Source organism: Siphateles boraxobius, unplaced genomic scaffold (genome assembly GCF_051911475.1).
Source record: "Siphateles boraxobius isolate OS27281-9 unplaced genomic scaffold, OSU_SipBor_1 12, whole genome shotgun sequence".
Lineage (NCBI taxonomy): Eukaryota > Metazoa > Chordata > Actinopteri > Cypriniformes > Leuciscidae > Siphateles > Siphateles boraxobius.
In genome coordinates this window covers 29420795-29440000 of record NW_027508722.1, presented here as the reverse complement: position 1 = coordinate 29440000, position 19206 = coordinate 29420795, and the positions used below count along the sequence as shown (strand labels likewise).

The 19206-nt window shown below is 37.8% G+C and overlaps 2 protein-coding genes across 6 annotated transcripts in view; both read left to right on the top strand.

Moving 5' to 3' along the window:
• Positions 1–6195, top strand: part of pogzb (pogo transposable element derived with ZNF domain b) — a 12516-nt gene extending 6321 nt beyond the window's left edge. For 2 of the 4 annotated variants that reach the window (XM_077217826.1, XM_077217827.1), the window contains exons 15-21: positions 36–232; positions 326–466; positions 598–648; positions 728–840; positions 2042–3727; positions 3957–3990; positions 4163–6195. In XM_077217826.1, the coding sequence (XP_077073941.1) occupies positions 36–232; positions 326–466; positions 598–648; positions 728–840; positions 2042–3727; positions 3957–3990; positions 4163–5999 (4059 nt within the window). In that variant the 3' untranslated portion in view covers positions 6000–6195. The remainder of the gene's footprint in view (positions 1–35; positions 233–325; positions 467–597; positions 649–727; positions 841–2041; positions 3728–3956; positions 3991–4162) is intronic. The other 2 variants (XM_077217830.1, XM_077217829.1) reach the window with 2 other exon arrangements.
• A 514-nt stretch (positions 6196–6709) lies between these two features.
• Positions 6710–18927, top strand: selenbp1 (selenium binding protein 1). Of its 2 annotated transcripts, none has more exons than XM_077217831.1 (12): positions 6710–8101; positions 10010–10066; positions 12725–12837; positions 12966–13151; positions 14421–14541; positions 14615–14797; positions 14869–15050; positions 15188–15266; positions 16831–16952; positions 17073–17165; positions 17381–17499; positions 18252–18927. In XM_077217831.1, the coding sequence occupies exons 1-12, from the start codon at positions 8098–8100 to the stop codon at positions 18412–18414; spliced, it is 1422 nt and encodes a 473-aa protein (XP_077073946.1). In that variant the 5' UTR covers positions 6710–8097; the 3' UTR covers positions 18415–18927. The 2 variants fall into 2 exon arrangements, with proteins under 2 accessions (XP_077073946.1, XP_077073947.1); XM_077217832.1 differs by having other exon boundaries at positions 7841–8101; positions 14869–15054; positions 15192–15266.
• Positions 18928–19206: the final 279 nt, after the last annotated feature.

Sequence of the window (19206 nt, the reverse complement as noted above, 5' to 3'; positions counted from 1 at the left end):
ATATATTGCTTTATATGTCATCTGTTTATTTCTAGGTGACCATTAGGGCATATGTTGGGATGAAGAAGTCACCAGGTCAGGCATCAAAAGCATCCACTAACTCTCAGAAGAATAGTGTTAGCATTTCACAAACATCAACTTGTGGTGGTGACCAGCAATCACAACGACATGGACCTGTGAAGAAACAGGTCAGCAAGACGTTTGACTTCTTGTCCAAGTTCCAAGAGCAGAGGTAAGCTTATGTTTAATTTTAATGAATTAATCGAACCATTTCGACTGGATATCAGAATTTTGAATTATGTACTTTTGGTCTTCCTCTCTCCAGGGCACTACTGGGTAGACATAAGTGTGTGGAGTGCACTTTTGACATTCCAGACTTTGTGAATCACTACCCTACTTATGTTCACTGCTCACTCTGCTTCTACAGCACATGCTGCTCTCGTGCTTATGCAAACCACATGATCAAGTAAATCAAGTCATATATCTTTCTTTACATCCTCTTGCACCCCTGTAAATTAAAAAAACTGTGCCAAGTTTAGTTTGGTATGCCAGGCAGTCAATGTGACAATATACTGATTGCAATTCATTTTATTTCAGCAATCACGTTCCTGGAAGAGTCCCAAAAGCTTCTAAAAAGGGGCCACCGAGGTAATATATTAATGTTTCGATTTTAAGCCCTATTTGACAAAATCTGAAACAGTACAGGTAATTTGGTGCTCTTTTGTAGTGGCGTGAAGCTGAGCTGTGCGGGTTGTGAATACACCACTGCTCTGGGGAATATGATGGCCAAACATCTAATTAAGTTCTCTAATCACTCCCACTGCATCTTCACTCATAAAGGTGGGTGTACTCCAACTCAATTCTTTGGAAAATGTTGTGTCTTACTGCATGCTTGTTTTTTTTTCTCTGCTTTCTTACTTCTGTAGTTAGAAGGCATCCAACTCTATTGTAGGTGTCATTAATTGCATGATTATAATACTAATACAGTGTTGACACAAAAGTAAAAATACCTTGGAACTAAATTAATATTGCTACTGATTCTTGTTAGTACAACTTATTACATCTACTAAACAACAGGGTCCAAAATGAACAGCTTGTCAAGTGGCAAATGCATGTGTATATTTTTTTTTCCTGGATCTGTGAAATTCTTACGTAATATTTGTATAATACAAGGTTTATTCACAATGTAAGACCCGTTAAATTGCTGAATAACTGCCGGAATAGCTTTTTCAGTAAATGTACGACATCTGCTATTTACACATGCAACAACTTTTTGTCTTATCCATATCTACCGGCTTAATTAAACAGTGTGTGGTAATTAAATCAATTCGTTCAGAACTTTGTAATTGGATCAAACTCTCTAACAGCTGATTTCTTACATCAGAGAATCTTAACATTGTACATATGTAAACTGTTAAACTTGCGGCTTGATTGATACACCCTGCATAGCACTGTATATACTTTCACAGGCTGAATGTTATTTATCCAGTTGATAGACACCTACAATAAAGAAGGATATTTTTTTTCATCCATACTTAGCTAAACTCAAACATTACAGATATGCTTAAAAACGTTTGCAAAGTCTTGAGTAATAGCCCACAGTATGTGATGCACAGCAATCACACGGCTGGGGTATGAACTCAAGCTGTCCATTGTCAAAATGGACAAACGTGGGCCTTTTGTACTTGGTGTGACTTTGCAGGACTTACTGGCAAGCCTTTGCAAGAGCACTCTGGATGAGTAAATGAGTATTTACACAAAACCTGCACACCACCTGAACTGGAGAATATCAGGAGTACAAAAAAAAAACCTAAAATGGTTAATTTAGAAACATGACAAATGAATAACGACAAGGACTATCCATCGGGAAATTATCTGCTGCTTCTGAGCTGCTTATTGTTTTCTTTTCTCAAAAGCTAACTGACCTATCAGAACCACATATACATTGAGCATGGTGTTATAAAATGGATTGTTGGTGATGGTAGAGACTCCAAGGAGAAGACTAACTCTGTGTTCCTATAATCCCTCCCCTCCCCTACAGAGTGTTTGGAGACAGATATTGAGTTCTGCCAGGTTGAGGAGGAGGTGGAGGGTCCACAAGGGGATGAAGCTAGTGATGTTGGGACACAGCCTGACTGGTTGTCCATGAAGCAGTGGATTGTGCCCAAAGAGGAAGGAACTGTGCCAGAATTCATGGACAGTTGTGGCCCACAGCATATAATGGCCAGGAATAGCGATGTGCTCGACTACTTCCAGCTTCTTTTTCCTGACATCCTCTTTGAGCAGATCGTTTTTGAGACCAATTCTTATGCTACTTATTGTTGCTCTTTGGGGCAGGGGGATCCTTCCTGGAACTCCGTGTCCATTGAGGAAGTTAAAGGCTTCTTTGGTCTCTCTATCCTCATGGGGCTTCAAGGCCAGGTTGAGCCAGAGTTGTACTGGTCCTGGGACCATCACCATGGCCGCTATGGCTCCAGAATATGTGAGCTCTTTTACAGGACCATGTCAGTCAAACGCTTCAAGCAGATCAGAACTCACATCCGAATGAGCAGCATGCTTGTGGAGAACGACAACCAGAGTGCTGACAAGTTGTCCTTTTTTCAGCCAATGCTGAGCATCCTCCAGACAAGTATGCGGGAGGCCTACAGGCCAAACAAGTGTCTGACAGTCGATCAAGCTTTTCTACCAAGCCATGACAAAGGAATCGCTCAGGAGAAGAGTAGAAATTCCCAGCCGAGGATATGGCTACTGTGTGACTCAAAGTCAGGCTACTGCCATAAACTGCTGGTTTTAACACAACAGGAGAAAAACAAAGACATGGGAAAATTAGTTGTACCTCAACTCATAGAGGGCTTTGAGGGTAAACATCACCACATTTTCTTGTCCAGCTCACTTGTGTCTGTGCCACTCATGCGGGAGCTGTATGACATTGGTATATACTGCTCTAGCTCCGTCCTGCCCCAAAGTCCAATTTTGCCCAAGGAGTTTTGGGATGAACCTCCACTGAACAATCCAGGTGATTTCCAACAGAATGAACTCGCCCCACTCCTTGTCACCAGATGGAAAGATAACAAGCAGCTGGTATGTCTCTCCACTAATGCTGATGCAGGCCAGCCAGACGTGGTGTGGAGGAGATCTCCCACTAAGATTGGTGAGCTTTGCACCATTGAAAGACCCCAAGCCTTTAAGTTGCTCCAGGACAACATGCGTGGTGTAGACATCTGTAACCAGCTGCTGACGTGCAACCAACTCGGCGGGCTGGTTCTTGACACCAATTGGCGGCGTCTCTTCTGGTTTCTTGTCAACTTGAGCATCATCAACTCTTTTATTGTCCTACGGGAGACCCGCAAAGACAACCCACCAGGGTGGTTTCCGGGGGGTCACTTTTCCCAGGCCATCTATCGTAAACGTCTGGGGTACCAGCTGGCCAAGTGTGCCGAAAGATATGCTCGCCAGCACCAAGTCCACGATAGCATGCTTGAGCAACGGATTGTTAAAAAAGAAAATCTGGAGACTCAAGAAGGGGTTAAAAAAGAAAATCTGGAGACTCAAGAAGGGGTCAGACATCGATTAGCCAAAATTACTCGTAGGACAAGGAGATGTAAAGTTTGCAACCTGAAAAACGAGCGTCATGAGAGTGTATATGGCTGCACAGCATGCCTTGTGAATCTGTGCAAACGTTCTTGCTGCTTCTGGGACTACCATGGTTTCTCACCTAATTACCAAGGTTATAAAGCTCAAATTCTGACACTAAATATCAGTTTATTTCTGAATGTTTGTTTTCTATTCAGATGTTGCACAAAATTAAAGAGTACAGTTTTAGCTTTTTAACTGGCATGCATTAAAGTGATAATGCATTGTATTACATATTTTTAACATAGAAGATAGCCTAAACACATTGTTTACATTTAATGTCTTAGATTATTATAATTCATGTTATTTCTTTTCCTGTACAGGTAACGCTAAAGTTGGATTTATTGATTCTAAGAGGTACGTATACTGGAAACCAAAGTTGTTTTCTGACAAACTGAAATAATTTTTGGATTCAAAATTGCAACCTGCAATCGATAAATTCCTTGAAATTTTAAATGTAAATGTAATGTGCAAAAGCTTCTTTATTTTTAATTCACAAACTTTAAGTTTCAACATGTTTCATGTTATACAGACCCTGGAAAGTGACACACTATTTCCCTTCCAGGGAAGGCACAGAGCCTGGACTTAAATATCGAACTGAAATGTTGGAAAGAGGCCTGCACAGAGCTTCAGTGGACATCAAAACTTTTTCACGTGTTGCCAGTGCTAGTCTTGATGAAGACGTGGACCAGGAAATGGCCCCTCTAGAAGAGGAAGACACTGACTCAGTCTCTGAGACGACTGAAAGCGATGAGGACATGCCACATCAAACAGTGACAAAACATAAAGTAGAGGGAACGGTAACAGATACACTTTCACAACCTGTGAAAAACAGAGAGGAGACTCTGTCTATTCATCAGCGTCGAATTCTACTCCTTGCGCTGTGCTCCGGGATCCAGAAAGCAGCTAAAGAAATGGACACCAAACCTCAGCTCATTAAGACCTGGCTTCAAGCCAAAGAGAATCAATTAAATGAATGCTGCAGCAGGAGCTGTGGAGAGGCCGTTGATCATCTAGTGGAGTGGGTTCTGACCCAACGGGAACAGCAGCGCCCTATCAGTGAGGCGAAACTGTTCGAAAAAGCTTCAGAGCTCCAAAGCCAAACCAATGAGAGCAGTTCTTTCCGTATTTCTTATGAGTGGGCCGTGAGCTTCATGATGCAGCACAAATTGGGCTTGGATACCTCTTTCACAGTACTTCGGGAACTCCCTAATGCCATGGAGGAAAACTGTCATCACTTCACAGAGTTGGTCCACAGTCAAATAAAGACAAACAACGTCCCACAGTGTGTCGTTGGTGCTATGGACCAGCTTTCTGTTTTTGTGGACTTCAACATGCTGAAGGAGAATACCAGAATAAGCAGAGAGACTGCTCTTCAGTTTACTGGTTCTGGGAAGCCTTTTGTAAAGATTTACATTGCAATGCTTGCAAATGGTACAATGCTACCTGCAGCTCTCTTCACAAGTCATGCCGCAAGCATGCTGAGCGGAAGCCCACCAGACTCAATCCTACTAATGGCCAAAGAGGAAGGTTTCAGCGCAACGGAAGAGCTGGATGTTTGGGCCACCAAAGTGTGGAAGAAGCATCTGGACTCGCAGAATGAGAACAAAGCCATGCTGGTTATGGATAGCCATCATAGCCAAACATCTGAGAACCTCATATCCACAATCAGTAACACCAAAGCATTCCTCGCCACCATTCCAGCTGGGTGTACGGGCCGACATCAACCTCTAGAGATGTGCGTACGCCCTATTCTGCAAAGGTTATTTATTGCTCGTTGGGCACAACAACCTAGTAATGGTGCATCTGGGGTTAAGTCTGAAGACCTTGTGCAGCTTCTCGTATCTTGGTTGGAAGAGGCCATGTCTTGCTTCTCTTGTAGGCCTGAATTTATTCAGCACTCGTTCTGCTTGGCCCGTCTGCTTCCTGATCAGGAAGCACATACACATTTGCCTGGTACTCCGTTGGAGCTGTTAAATATGCTGTCGGAGACCATGCTTGAACCTGAAGTAGTAGATCTGGAGTCAGAAGTAGTAGATCTTGAGTCAGAAGAAGAGCAAATGGACACACATACTATAGACCAAGTGAACCAGATAACTGAGAAAATTGATCTGACACTGGACCAAGACGATACAGAAAATGAAGTCGATCAAATGAAGGATGAAGACGCAATGCCAATAGAGATAAAAAAGACAGAACAACTAAAGGAAAAAACTGATGAATGTTTGGAAATTGCAAGTGAGTCCACAGATTATACACATTCATCCCCTGTATCTGAGACCCCTTCACACAACTCTGAAGAAGATAATTTCTCAGAATCCGCTCTGGATCCCAGTTCTTGCCAAACCAACTCTGCAAACAGGTGATATTTGATCTACTAAGAGACATTGTGAAGGTGTATAGAATGATTTGGGTCAGACATACTTATTTGGGCTGAATGTGACTGTGGATATTTAATTTACAACTTATGTGGTGGAGTGAAAATGTAAAAACATTTGATTTTTTTTTTTTTACCTAAATAATGTATAGATTTACAGATTAAACATTGCATGATTGACTTAAGCTTTCTACTGTTGGTTATTTTTGTTTATTCACTTGTATAAAACAATCTAATATCTTCCACAGTGTTAGGCTTTTTTTTGTCTATGGACAGATATTACGTGTTTAGATTCTACATCCTCTGTAAGTAATTCTGTTTTTAAATCTGCTTATGTTTGTCATTTTGAAACTGTAAGTAGAGAAATTTCAATTCATCAAGCCAGATTGAGGGCCGCAGTGGCAGGCGATAAAAAATTTTTTTTACACTTTCAATATTCTTTAAAGGTGCTCTAAGTGATGTCACGCGTTTTTTTAGGCCAAAACATTTTTGGTCACATACAGCAAACATCTCCTCATTATTCGCTAGCTGCCTGTCCCCTGAACACACTGTAAAAACAACGCGGTTTCTGCAGACACCCCAGGCTCACAAAACGGCAACAAAAACAAACTGGGCTAACCCGCACCACGAAACATAACAAACTGTTCCAGCCAATAACCGAAAAGAAGGATTTGGGGGTGGGGTTTGGGGGGTTATTGCGTGGATGAGGAGGAGGGAGGGTCTAGCTAGCCTCCGTTTTGTTTGACAATACTTCGAACGTCAACAAGAAGTGACATCGCTTAGAGCCCCTTTAATTTAGCGATAATTTATTATTATTTAGCTCTTGCATTTGGATAGGCCATTACTGAACAATACAACTTTTATTCCATAGCTTTACAGTGTCTGTTCGAGATGCAACACGATTACCATACTGTGTGTGGCTGTACTAAAGTCCAGATTGTTGTTGGTTGGCAACAGACTCTTAAGTTCTTCCATTTTAGTTATTTATACAGACCGTACATGCTGAAGAGTTTTTGCATTGGTATTGCAGCAGCAGTGAATGGAGTAGTATCAGTGAATGTATATTCAGTATTACTTTCAGCATCTGAATTTACAGTAGCACCCACAGGATGGTGTACACTCCAGGTGACATTGACATTCAATTCAAATATGTTCTTTAGCACTTTATTGGTGCCCTTCCATGTTTGTAAAAGTGCTTTGATTCCATCTCTGCTGCAACAATTTTGTATGTAATATACATGTGATGTACTGAATGGTGAGACTCCATGTAAACAGTCTGATTAGGAAGGTAAGTGGGAGTTTATATAACAGGGTTATATAAAATGGATAATTTAAGAGAAAAAAAGTGTTACATGTGTGACTTGACATTCTTTGCCAACTCCTCATGAATAAAGTTTAAATAAACTCAGTCTGTGCATAAAGCTCACTCCCCCCCTTCCTTTCCTTTCCTCTCCTCATCTCACATTTTGTGGGATACAGCTCCACAAATGTTCTACCAAATTGTTTTCAGATCAATTGAAAATAAACATTGAATTCTACAGTACATATAAGGTAAATTTAACCATTATGGGAAATGTCTTATAATAATTAAATGTATAAGTAGTTTAAATGCTTTGACATTTGAATTACAGGTATGAACCCTTGCTACCTTAATTCAATTTCAGAAACCAATTTGGAATGTAAGAGGCTGTAGATTTAACATTTACTAAAAAAAGACAACTAATCTCTAACAAACATTAATAGTTTTGTGATTTGTTTTCGGCCGTGGAAAAAGATTGTAGGCCATAGCAGCAGCAGAGCTGCTTTTCTCATATCAATGTAGCCTACTCTGTGAGAAATGTATTCAATAGGGCAAATACCCAAGAAAGGGGGTGCATTTCCTGTTTGCGTGCTGATTTTAAGGGACAAAGGTGGCACACGACATTTGATCTTTTTAATCTTCAATCTAATAAACGGGTGTGATTTTTCAGGATCATCTCACAGTCCCAGTGGTATTATCGCTGAAAGAGTTAATCCAACATAAAATCTTTCTGCACGTCCTACGCGCTTTATCCAGTCAGTGAGTTTCCGCCTTTGCAAGCAGCAGCATGGGTAAGTTAATTCACTTCTAATGCACGTTTGACCATTGCAGAATTGTTGATTACACTTATTTCAAGCATTCGACATTTTCATATGTTTGGTACGCAATAGCTCCAGTTTGGAGGAAAGTGTTGCTTCAGATTCTTTTCAATTCTATAGGCCTAGACTAACTGGTCTGTCAAAGTCATTAGTTGAGGTAGAATTCGTGCAATATTGAAGCTTCGTTTTAACATTTTTACCGAAGCATGTTGAAGACTTTAAAGCCCCATGTAATCAAAATCGAAGTTGTTGTTGTTGTTGTTGTTGTTGTTGTTGTTGTTGTTTTTAACAGTGCGGATGGTGCTCTTTCAGTGTTTACAGCAAACACATGCTGCTATTCCAGTTCTTACTCAGTTTTACTTTATTAATTGATCTCGTGCAGTAGTGCAATAAAGAATGTTAATACAAATAATAATATTAATAAAAAACAGGTAGGCCTATAACGTTACTAAAACTTATTTCTATTGATGCCTCATTAGACTCACTCCAAGGAATTGACATATTTAAGACAGAACTTTAAGTAAAAATGTTGCTTCATTTCCCCAACACTTTTCATTCCGAGATAGTTTTTCAGTGAGGAGGCTGACCTTACTAACCCATAAACATGTGTCTGGCTATCAAGGGAAGGGTGTTGAACAATTCTTGGCAAGACACGTTGTCTCCTAGATCGTGACATTGCCCATCTGTTGTAGTTGGTTTGTATGTACGTGCAGGGCCTGAAGTTAACTTTTTTGACCACCTGCCACAGTAGCCTAACTTTTTACCCTTTTTTTTACTACTTTTTACTACTTTTTACACATAAAGGTGAAAAATAGAAATCACACAAACATTGTTCTTTAACTTTTAAGAATACACATTTAAGTGCTGTCAAGTTATTAACGAAATCATTATAAGTAATAATAACTCTTAAAGGGTAAGTTCGGCGTTTTACAAGTAAAGTCCTGTTTTAAGATCTGCTAACACAAAAACCTAAAATTCTCGGGACAGCAGCATGTGTCCAAATTTTAATCTTAACCGTTCGATTTCATCAGAAACGATCTTAAAACAGGGCTTTACTTGTAAAACGCCGAACTTACCCTTTAAGGGGGTCGCACAACGGGTCGCGCAGAACCAGGTCTTTAAAATTCGAACACATTACTTTCTATCAGTGTACACACACCAGCGGCGCAATTCGGCGTCAGTCCGCGGCGCCCAGCAACAGCTCAGGACCTTGTTCAAAATCCTGCCGTACCACAGAGCGCCGTTTACATAGTTTTACATTAAATGTACATTTATTTGTCTCATATCGTCGTTAATGTAAATACTGACTTCACCCTGTGCTGCAATATACATTTAATTTTACATGCATTCACAGAAATCAGCTGCTTGGATGGAATTTGTTGATGTTATCGGACAGACGCAAATAAAACCAAATAACTAATGAATCACTCAATTCTCATTGGCTACCCGCCAACGTGGCAGGTAAATTGACAGTTTTACCCGCCAATTGCAAAATTCACCCGCATGTGGCGCATGGTCAGGTGTTAATTTCAGGCCCTGTGTACGTGTATTTTTTAAACGTCTACAGAATAGTAGCCTAAAATGTATTCCAATAGTTCACTTGGCTAGGCATCATTCATGCCTTTTAAGAATGTACAGAGTAATGGACTCATATGATGGTGCATAATGCAGGCAAATAGATCATCAAAAATCCTTGATTTTTTTAACTTCGTGCTTTTATTCAATCTCTTAGATTTTTATTAAGGATTAAATGCTATAACAAGCAAAGTTGGGTGAACACTTCCCAAATTGCATTGAGTTGAGCCTGGCCTGCTTTAATTTATGATATTTTGAGTGTAACTCACATTGTGATATGAGATGACATTTGTTGTCTGCTTACAGCTTCAACTTGTTCAGGATGTGGACCGGGATATAAAACCCCTCTGGATGCTATGAAAGGTGAGTTGCTTTAAAAGCACAAGGAAACATATTGTGTGAATGGGCTAGGTTGGTTGAGTATTAGCATGAGTTAGTACTTTATAGTTGCAAGTCACTACAAGGTAGTGTGACCTTTGCACTACTAGATTTACTGTCATCATCTGATCTGAGATATATCCAGCTGCAGACCCGCAGCACCACCAGTTTCAGAACCCCAGCGCCAGGACCGGAAGTGAGGGAGGGGCGGAATTATTATTATTGCATTGTAGTTATTTTTGCAAGAATGTAAGGACAAAATGGGCCAGAGAGTGAGTTCCTCATTTGATACATTGTAAGTTAAATTTATACAGGATTGTTGTGATAAAATGGGCCTAGTGGTGAATTTGTCATTTGTTGTATACATTTTTATTATTTCTTTTAAACAATGCCGAATTTTCTCTCTCTTTTTTAGATTTTTGACATTATTGTTTTACATAAAGAAAAATGCATGCTGCACATGTTCTTGTGAAATAAAGTATATTTTATATAAAATGCCCATACTTTTTTTTATTAAACAATCAAAACCAGGCATTACAAATTCATATTAACAATACATACCTTCAAAATCAAAACAATTTAATTTTTTTGTAAACACAATAAATAAATAAATAAATAGAACATAAAATATCACAGAGCTCTAATCAGTTATCAAATTGTGTATAATTTTGAAAACCTCCAAGGCTTGTCTCGTTTTTATATCTTTCAAAGCTTTCTTATACAGAGTTAACCCCTTCATAAAAAACCAAAAACAAAGGTCTTACCTTCATAAATCTACACTTATGTATAAACTGCTTAGCTAAAATAATTAAACTGTTATACATTAAAATGCCCATAAGTTTCAAGCATTATTTTTCACCATCATGATCAGGAAGTAACTCTCATAATACAATGAAACGGATAACTATATACAATTATATTACACAAAATCAATGTTTTAAAATGCTTATTGTACTGTTCCTTAATGTATCATTATAACATACGTATAAAGTTTGACGTTTCGTGTGGGCCGTTTCGTGTCTAAGCAAATTACGCTCCAAAACGTTAGGTGGCGTTACTCGGTTTAGAATGTAAGCTCCGCCCCTCACGTCCGGTCCTGGCGCTGGTGTTAGAACCTAAGCTCCGCCCCTTACTTCCGGTTCTGGCTCTGGGGTTCTGAAACTGGTGGGTCTGCGGGTCTGCAGCTGGATACTATAGGAGGATCTGGCAGCTCCTCCTCCCTACCACCAGAGGTCCCCCTTACTTGTATACTGACATTGTTCTGCATTGTTTGTTTTCCCTTCTGTTTTACCTCACATTTGCCCTGTCCAAATACCCCCACTGGTGGTGTTTGCACTTGTTGCATGTCCCCTTGTCTACTTGCATGACGTATTTCCTGTATTTGGCCCAAGTGTTCAAGTAGGTGTGAAAGTCACACATATAGTCCTGGAAAAAATACAGAGCTGTTTACAGAGCTTTTTTTATTACTACTTTTTTTAATTCTTTGCATTTTAAAATAAACTTCTAAATCTCTGTTCGGTGTTAGCTATGTTACTAACAGAAGATGCAATTTTAAAATTTTGGGGCTATAAATTAAGTTATAAAAAGCAGTTGCAAATCTTGTACAAAATACACATACCCTATTAATCTTTATGTTTTACTACCCAATTATGTGTAATATTGAATTATTTTAACTTACAGTGGAATGTTTTCCTTGATATCTCGAGATAGTGTGGGTTTAGTGTGCATTAAGGGCACTGTACTTTGGCATTTTTAAGACATGGGACAGTCTTGCACACTCAGTTTCCTGTCGCGTGCACGCTCTCTCAAGTGGCCAAGAGCCAGAGTGTGGGTATTTGGACAGGGCAGTTGTCATGTTGCATTTAGTGTAGTGAGCCAGTATCCTTACCAGTGCCCGAACCCGTGTGTACAATATACTGGTTCAGACATAGGGAGATGATTGACGCACCAGTCTTTTTGATTTTGCTTCTGAATTTGCCTTCTTCAAATTTAATAAAATCCCTTGCCATACATCATAAACCAAAGTCATTATGTACTGCGCCAAAAGAAAGTTATTTTGAATAAAAAAAGTTTATAGTCAAACTATAAAATGGGTTGGGGTTTGAAAAAGGTAATGATACATTTCTATGATTGTAAACATTTTATCAGACAAAAATGCTTTTAAGCTGATAAATTGCATTGTCACTTACAAAGGTTATTAGAATTTATGTGCATTAAATTATAATAAATGTAATTTATTATATTAATTTATTTTATTTAATATATAAATGTGATCGATCTATCGTGAATGGGAATACCAGTACACAATTTGTCTTTGCAAAATTTTGTATTTGTATTATATTTAAAATTAAATTTCAGTTCAACTGGCTATATTCACTAAATGTAAATATAAATGTGTATATGCATATATATATATATATAAATAAACACCATAATTACATTCATTTTTAAAATTGAATAAATATATTATTTTTAATTTGTGTATTTAAGCTTGCAAAACTCTTAAAAGCAGATGTTAAGTGCAATTCATCAAATGTTTTAGACACAAATAGTACACCCTTAAGGAAATATATTAATAAATTATAGGAAACAAAGATCAATAAATGTTTAAACTCTAAACTTACAAATAAATTCTTCCAACAGGTCCTCGAGAAGAGATCGTCTACCTGCCATGCGTTTATCGCAACACAGACATCCAGAAACCTGATTATCTTGCAACTGTTGATATCAATCCAAAATCTCCCAATTTTTGCAAGGTAAAAGCAAATCTGATTCAAAACTAAAACTTTTTTAGATCAGAGTGTGGCAGCAACAGATTTACTTTAATCATTTCCTAGTATAACTATTACTTTAGCAACATTTTCTCCATTTTGTGATGGTCTAGGTGATTCATAGGTTGCCCATGCCCAATCTGAAGGATGAATTACATCATTCTGGTTGGAACGCCTGCAGCAGTTGTTATGATGATTCCTCCAAAAGGCGCAATCGTCTCATTCTACCTTCCCTGATCTCCTCCCGTATCTACGTCGTTGATGTAGGGACGGATCCTCGGGCTCCGAGGCTTCACAAGGTTCACAAGAGTCTGTCTATATAGGAATAGACATTTTTGGATGGTGTTAACTCAGAAGGAGCTGTTCATGACTGTTTCACTCTTTTGCCCCTAAACGAGAATTGCTCCAGAAGGGCTATTCTTACCTCTATGCATACACTTGAGATTTTGATTTTTTACTGCTTGCTAAAGTTTGGTAGACTCAGACCAGCTAATTTGTATCATGAAAAAAAGTTTGACCAATGGACGTCACAATCTAAAAGATGAACCACTTGGGTGAACATCAAACAAAACCTTTTAAGTGAATTCATATCATCTTGATTTAAAATGAAAATTATCCCTTAATTGACTTATCCTTAGGTCATCTTAGGTGTATAAGACTTTCTTCAGAGTTATATTAAATAATATCCTGGCTCTTCCCAGCCTTGTAATGGCATTGAATAGTGCCAGAGTTTTTGTAGCTCTAAAAAGCACATCCATCCTTCATAAAAGTTATCCGACATTCGACAGTGGGTTAATAAGTGCCTTCTGAAGTGAAGCTATGGGTTTTTGTAAGAAAAATATACATATTTAAAAAATTATTATATAAAAAAATTAATATATAATCACTGGCTTCTCGCGTTCACGAGAGATTCGAGTTCCGGTAGAATGGTGCCCTCTCACCCGACGTAGCCTAAGCTTAAGTGAGAATAGACTTGTGAACGTGTGTGTGGCGGTTGCCGGAAACCAGTGATTATAGTTCATAAAGTTTTAATATGGATATTTTTCTTACCAAAAAAACTCTTCACTTCAGAAGGCATTTATTAACCCACTGTAGTCGTATGGATTACTTTTATGATGGGTGGATGTTCTTTTTTTGGGGTTCAAAAGCTTGGGCACTATTCAATGCCATTACAAAGCTGGGAAAAGCCAGGATATTATTTAAAATAACTTTGATTGTGTTCGGCTAAAAGAAGCAAGTCATATACACCTAGGATGGCTTGAGGGTGTGTAAATTATGGGATAATTTTCATTTTTGGGTGAACTATTCCTTTCAGTTAAGAAGAAAGTTTTTCAGTACAACAGCAAACTTGAGTGCATTTTAACAGTTTAATTTTATTTTAGAAACCCAGAAGCATGACATCATGTCCTGTTGCCTTTATTGATTGGGGTCCAAGGTCATTTTCTTTAACATCTACAACACATTGCTTAACATCAAGAGTGACCGCCCCTGATTACATGACTGTTGACTCTGAGAATGTTTTGCTCTTGCCAAACCTGTGAACTCTTTCCATCTCTGTCCTTCTCCAGATAGTCGAGCCCACAGATCTGTTCTGGAAATGTGGCCTTGCCAACCCCCACACTTCTCACTGCTTAGGCAGTGGCCAAATCATGATCAGTACCATGGGCGATCCCTCTGGCAATGGCAAGGGTAAGATGCTGTGTTTACCTCACTGTATTTACAATACACACTAGGCTTACTTTTTGTCTGTGTTCATTGTAAGGTGGTTTTGTGTTGCTGGATGGCGAGACTTTTGAAGTCATTGGCAACTGGGAGAAACCAGGTGAAGCAGCACCGTTTGGTTATGACTTCTGGTACCAGCCTCGCCACAATGTCATGATCAGCACTGAGTGGGGAGCACCTAAAGCTTTGGGAAATGGCTTCAACCCTGCAGATGTCAAAGCTGGTATGTGTACGTTCAACAGTATGTTTGATGCATTGCAGCCGACTGGGAGTGATGATCGGATCTGTTTGCAGGTCACTATGGGCAGCGCCTCCATGTGTGGGACTGGACCACACACAAGCGGATTCAGACTCTGGATCTGGGGGAAGAGGGTGCTATTCCTCTAGAGATCCGCTTCCTGCATGACCCTGCTGCGGCTGAAGGATTCGTGGGCTGTGCACTTCAGAGCACCGTCTACCGCTTCTACAAGACTCCGGCAAGTACATAAAAAAACCATTTCACAGTTAAAATCGTATCTAGCCTTTTTATAAAGGCTAAAACATGAACGTTAAAGGCCTTCTTTTTTCAGTGTTTAGGCAATTCATATTTTTAGCTTCAAATTCTGTTTTACAGAAAGGGGACTGGGCTGCAGAGAAAGTCATCAAAGTTCCTAGTAAAAAAGTGGAAGGTTGGGCTCTTCCTGAAATGCCAGGTAAGTGCTTTTAGAAATGTACTTTAGTATAGTTTTTTTTTGTTTAATTTTTTTAATTAATGGAAATACTCAGGGAATGAACACATTCTTGTGCACAAAGTGATTTTCTAAAAAAAACACAGCTGAACGGAGAATAAAAAAGAAAAAAAGAGAAGGACCCCCTTTCTTAAAGGGACTATGTGTCGTTTTTTAGTTATTTTATTATCTAAAATCGATATTTTTATTCATAAATATGTCCTCAATGGTGTACAAATACCTCTGCCAATTATCTGACATATCCTCATAAACAAAGAATTTATTATCTTTATATACATGTGACGGGTAGGTCCACGGAGGCTTCCATGTCATTCCGCCATCTTGAAAAACTATAATAGCAGAGAGGGTCAAAAAGTACTAGGCCAAGGCGTTTCCACAACACATTTTCGTTCAGAGCCAGCGTCACGTAACTGAAAGCAGCAGAAACGGAGGAGCAGAGCAGTGAGAGGCGCTTGTTACGGCCCCGGCGAGTTTAAAAGGCTGGATTGCACTTTTATTATTCATATACTATAACATTCGTTTGTTCGTTGTGTCAAGTTGCAGTTTGTTTGAAATAACAAACCTGTTCACCCGAAGGAAAACTCGATGAAGTGCTATTAGAAGACATCCTGTCATAGCTTTTTGGTACATAACAGCTACCGTAGATGCAACACGCATTTGAAAAAGCGAGGCGCTGGAGAGCACAATTCGTTTGAATGCAAAATACAATTTCACCGCTAGATGGGAGAAATTCCTACACAATATCCCTTTTAAACAAAGGTGGCTATATATTTTTGTGTATAAAGACCCATTTAATATATTATAAAATAAATATATTAAGTGTTATATTATACATAAATTAAATAATTGGCTTTTATTTGTCATTGTACTAAAGTCTAAAGAAATTATTAAAATATTCTGGTTAAGAATTATCAATGTATTGTGGGTTTTTCTTCTTTGTATTGTTAATGTGATGTAAGATTTATCAACCTTTATATCTGACTGTTAAAAACTTGGGCTGTCAATAAAATAGTTATTATTATAGTTATTCATTTATTATTTTAACAACTTTTAAAATAATGAAACTGTAATATTAAATGTAATAAACGTTTAAAAAATATTGTACTAAATATTGATATCTAACAGCCTGGTATCTAACATTACTACATTATCCTTGGATCCCAGTTTTACAATCTGCTATAATGGCAAAAAGTGAAAATATTAAAATATTGTCTGGAGATTGTGTATATTGTTTTCTATATTTTTTAGTGTTATGTAGGGTATATAATAATTTTAAAATGTATATTTTATGGGATTTATTTCTCAATTTTGGACTCATTTTTAAAAGAATTAAATTGTAATAAAATTATATTTAGTAAATGTTTAAAACATGTCGTAATAAACATTTAATATATGAAAATACATTTAGTAAAAGTTCTTTCTCTCTCTCAATGTTTTCCCATGGATCCCAGTTTGACAACCTTCTATTATGTCAAAAAGTTAAAAAGAAATATAAGACACCGTTACTCATGGATTTTTTTTGCCATAGGTCTCATTACTGATATCTTGATTTCATTGGATGATCGCTTCCTCTACTTCAGTAACTGGTTGCATGGAGACATTCGACAGTATGATGTCACCGACAGGAGGAATCCACGAATGGTTGGTCAGGTAAGACAACCTCAATTAGCAGGCTCAAGATTTGTCTTCATTTATAGAATCATGTGAACAACGAAGAAAGTGTCAAAACAGAAAAACTTGCATTTTTAATTCATGAAATGCTTTTTTAAGGTCTTCCTTGGCGGGAGTATTTTGAAAGATGGACCAGTGAAAGTATTGGAGGACAAAGAACTGGACAGCCAGCCAGCCCCCCGGATACTGAAGGTACCTTTTCATTTCCAAGTATGCTTCATGTGAACTCTGTATATGCATTTGAGTTAGACATTTATGCAGAGGAAAGCAGCCTAAAGCTGTTGGCAACTAACTAATTGACAGATGACCCAGCTTAATGTCCTCCAAATCATTAGGTCATACAGGGCTAAACAGAGCAATTAGAGCACATCATTTGCTGGAGGATAAAATGTTCTTTTCCTCATCAGGGAAAGCGGGTACAGGGAGGTCCTCAGATGCTTCAGCTGAGCTTGGATGGAAACCGACTGTATGTCACCACTTCTTTATACAGTGCCTGGGACAAGCAGTTCTACCCTGACCTTGTCAAGTGAGACAAAAAAAAAAATTTTGGAAATGTTATTTGAGTATTTTGTGTAAGCAATAATAATAAAGGTATGAACGTTTGTTTTCCCCACGGAATAAAAAAAATAAAAAAGTAATAGCTACTTTTTTTCTCCATAAATAATGTCAGATTTATGAGATATAAACATGTAATTCTAACTTTATAACTCGCAATTGTGAGTTTACATCTCACAATTCTGATAACTCCATTGAAGTACTGTATATCTCACAATTCTGAGGTGGAAAAATCTGAATATAGTGAGGTATAAATTCTGACTCAATTTCTCAGAATTGTGATTAAAAAAGTTGCATTTACCCTTTCAATTATTTGATTCTGTGATTGATTTGATTTTTGATTCTTTTTTTCTCAGAATTAATTGAAAGATATAAACTCGCAATTCTGACTTTTTAAAGACTTTTTTAAATATATTTGCAATTCTGAGAGATAAAATATATATATAGGTATGAAAGCTTGTTTTTTCCATGGAATTAAAAAATTAAATGGGTAATTGCAAGTTTTTATCTAACATTTCTGAGAAATAAAGTCACAATTCTGAAATAAAAAAGTAAGAATTGTTAGATAAAAAAAAAGAAACAATTCCTTTTTTTATTTTTTTTTATTCTGTGGCAGAATCAAGCTTCCATAGTAGAGGTCAAGCATTATAGGCTTGTAAAGGCTGTTTAAATTGTTCCATAAATAAACTCTGATTTGTTTATTATGCTCTTATTTCACTTTAGGGAGGGGTCAGTCATGATACAGATTGACGTTGACACAGATAAAGGCGGCCTGAAGCTCAACGAGAATTTCCTTGTGGATTTCGGAGCAGAGCCAGAAGGTCCTGCTCTTGCTCATGAGCTCAGATATCCTGGTGGAGACTGCACTTCTGATATCTGGTTATAAAATTAGGGCCAAGCCATCATGTTCCTAGGAGCATAATTATTATTCCCATATTCTCACAATTTAATGGATATATATCATCATTTTACAATCACGTTTAGTCTTTGTATGGACCAAATCCTTAATCATATTATGTGTCTATTAGCGATTCCAAGAGTGAATTATGTTGTAAATGACATCTCAACTACAAAAAAATATTTTGATTGCTTTTGTTTTAAATACACATTATGTATGCCAATGAACTCAAATGTTTTGTGATTTGTAGTTGTAAGGGCTTTCCAAATCAGAATTGCAAAGCAGATTTTAAACACGTGATGCAGGTGCACATAGAGAGGACACACTCACCATTACTATAAGGGCACATGTTTTTAAGTATCTGGTTTCAGATATGTTCTAACATAAAGCAATCAATTATGTTGTTTTTTGTTTTCTGTGTTCAGAAACTCTATATGGACATATAACAACTGTAATAACAAATGTGACAATTTTTACATCAATAAATACAACAGTGCAAACAATTTTCAATGAGTTCTGTTGGTACTTGGGCTAGTTAAGTTTGAGGTTTATTGCCATTCATACAATACAAGTATGAAAAGTTATCTCCAAGTCTGCAGATAAGGACAAATATTATTTTGTAAACAAGTAGACTTTTTTAACAAATACTGTAACATGAATAAGTACAATACAACCATAAATAGAAGGATGGTTAGTAATAAACATAACAAGCATCAAGTGAAATGTCATCCGCTGACACAACCAGAAGAAATCTGCAGGAGTAATGATTGTGCTAGTGAA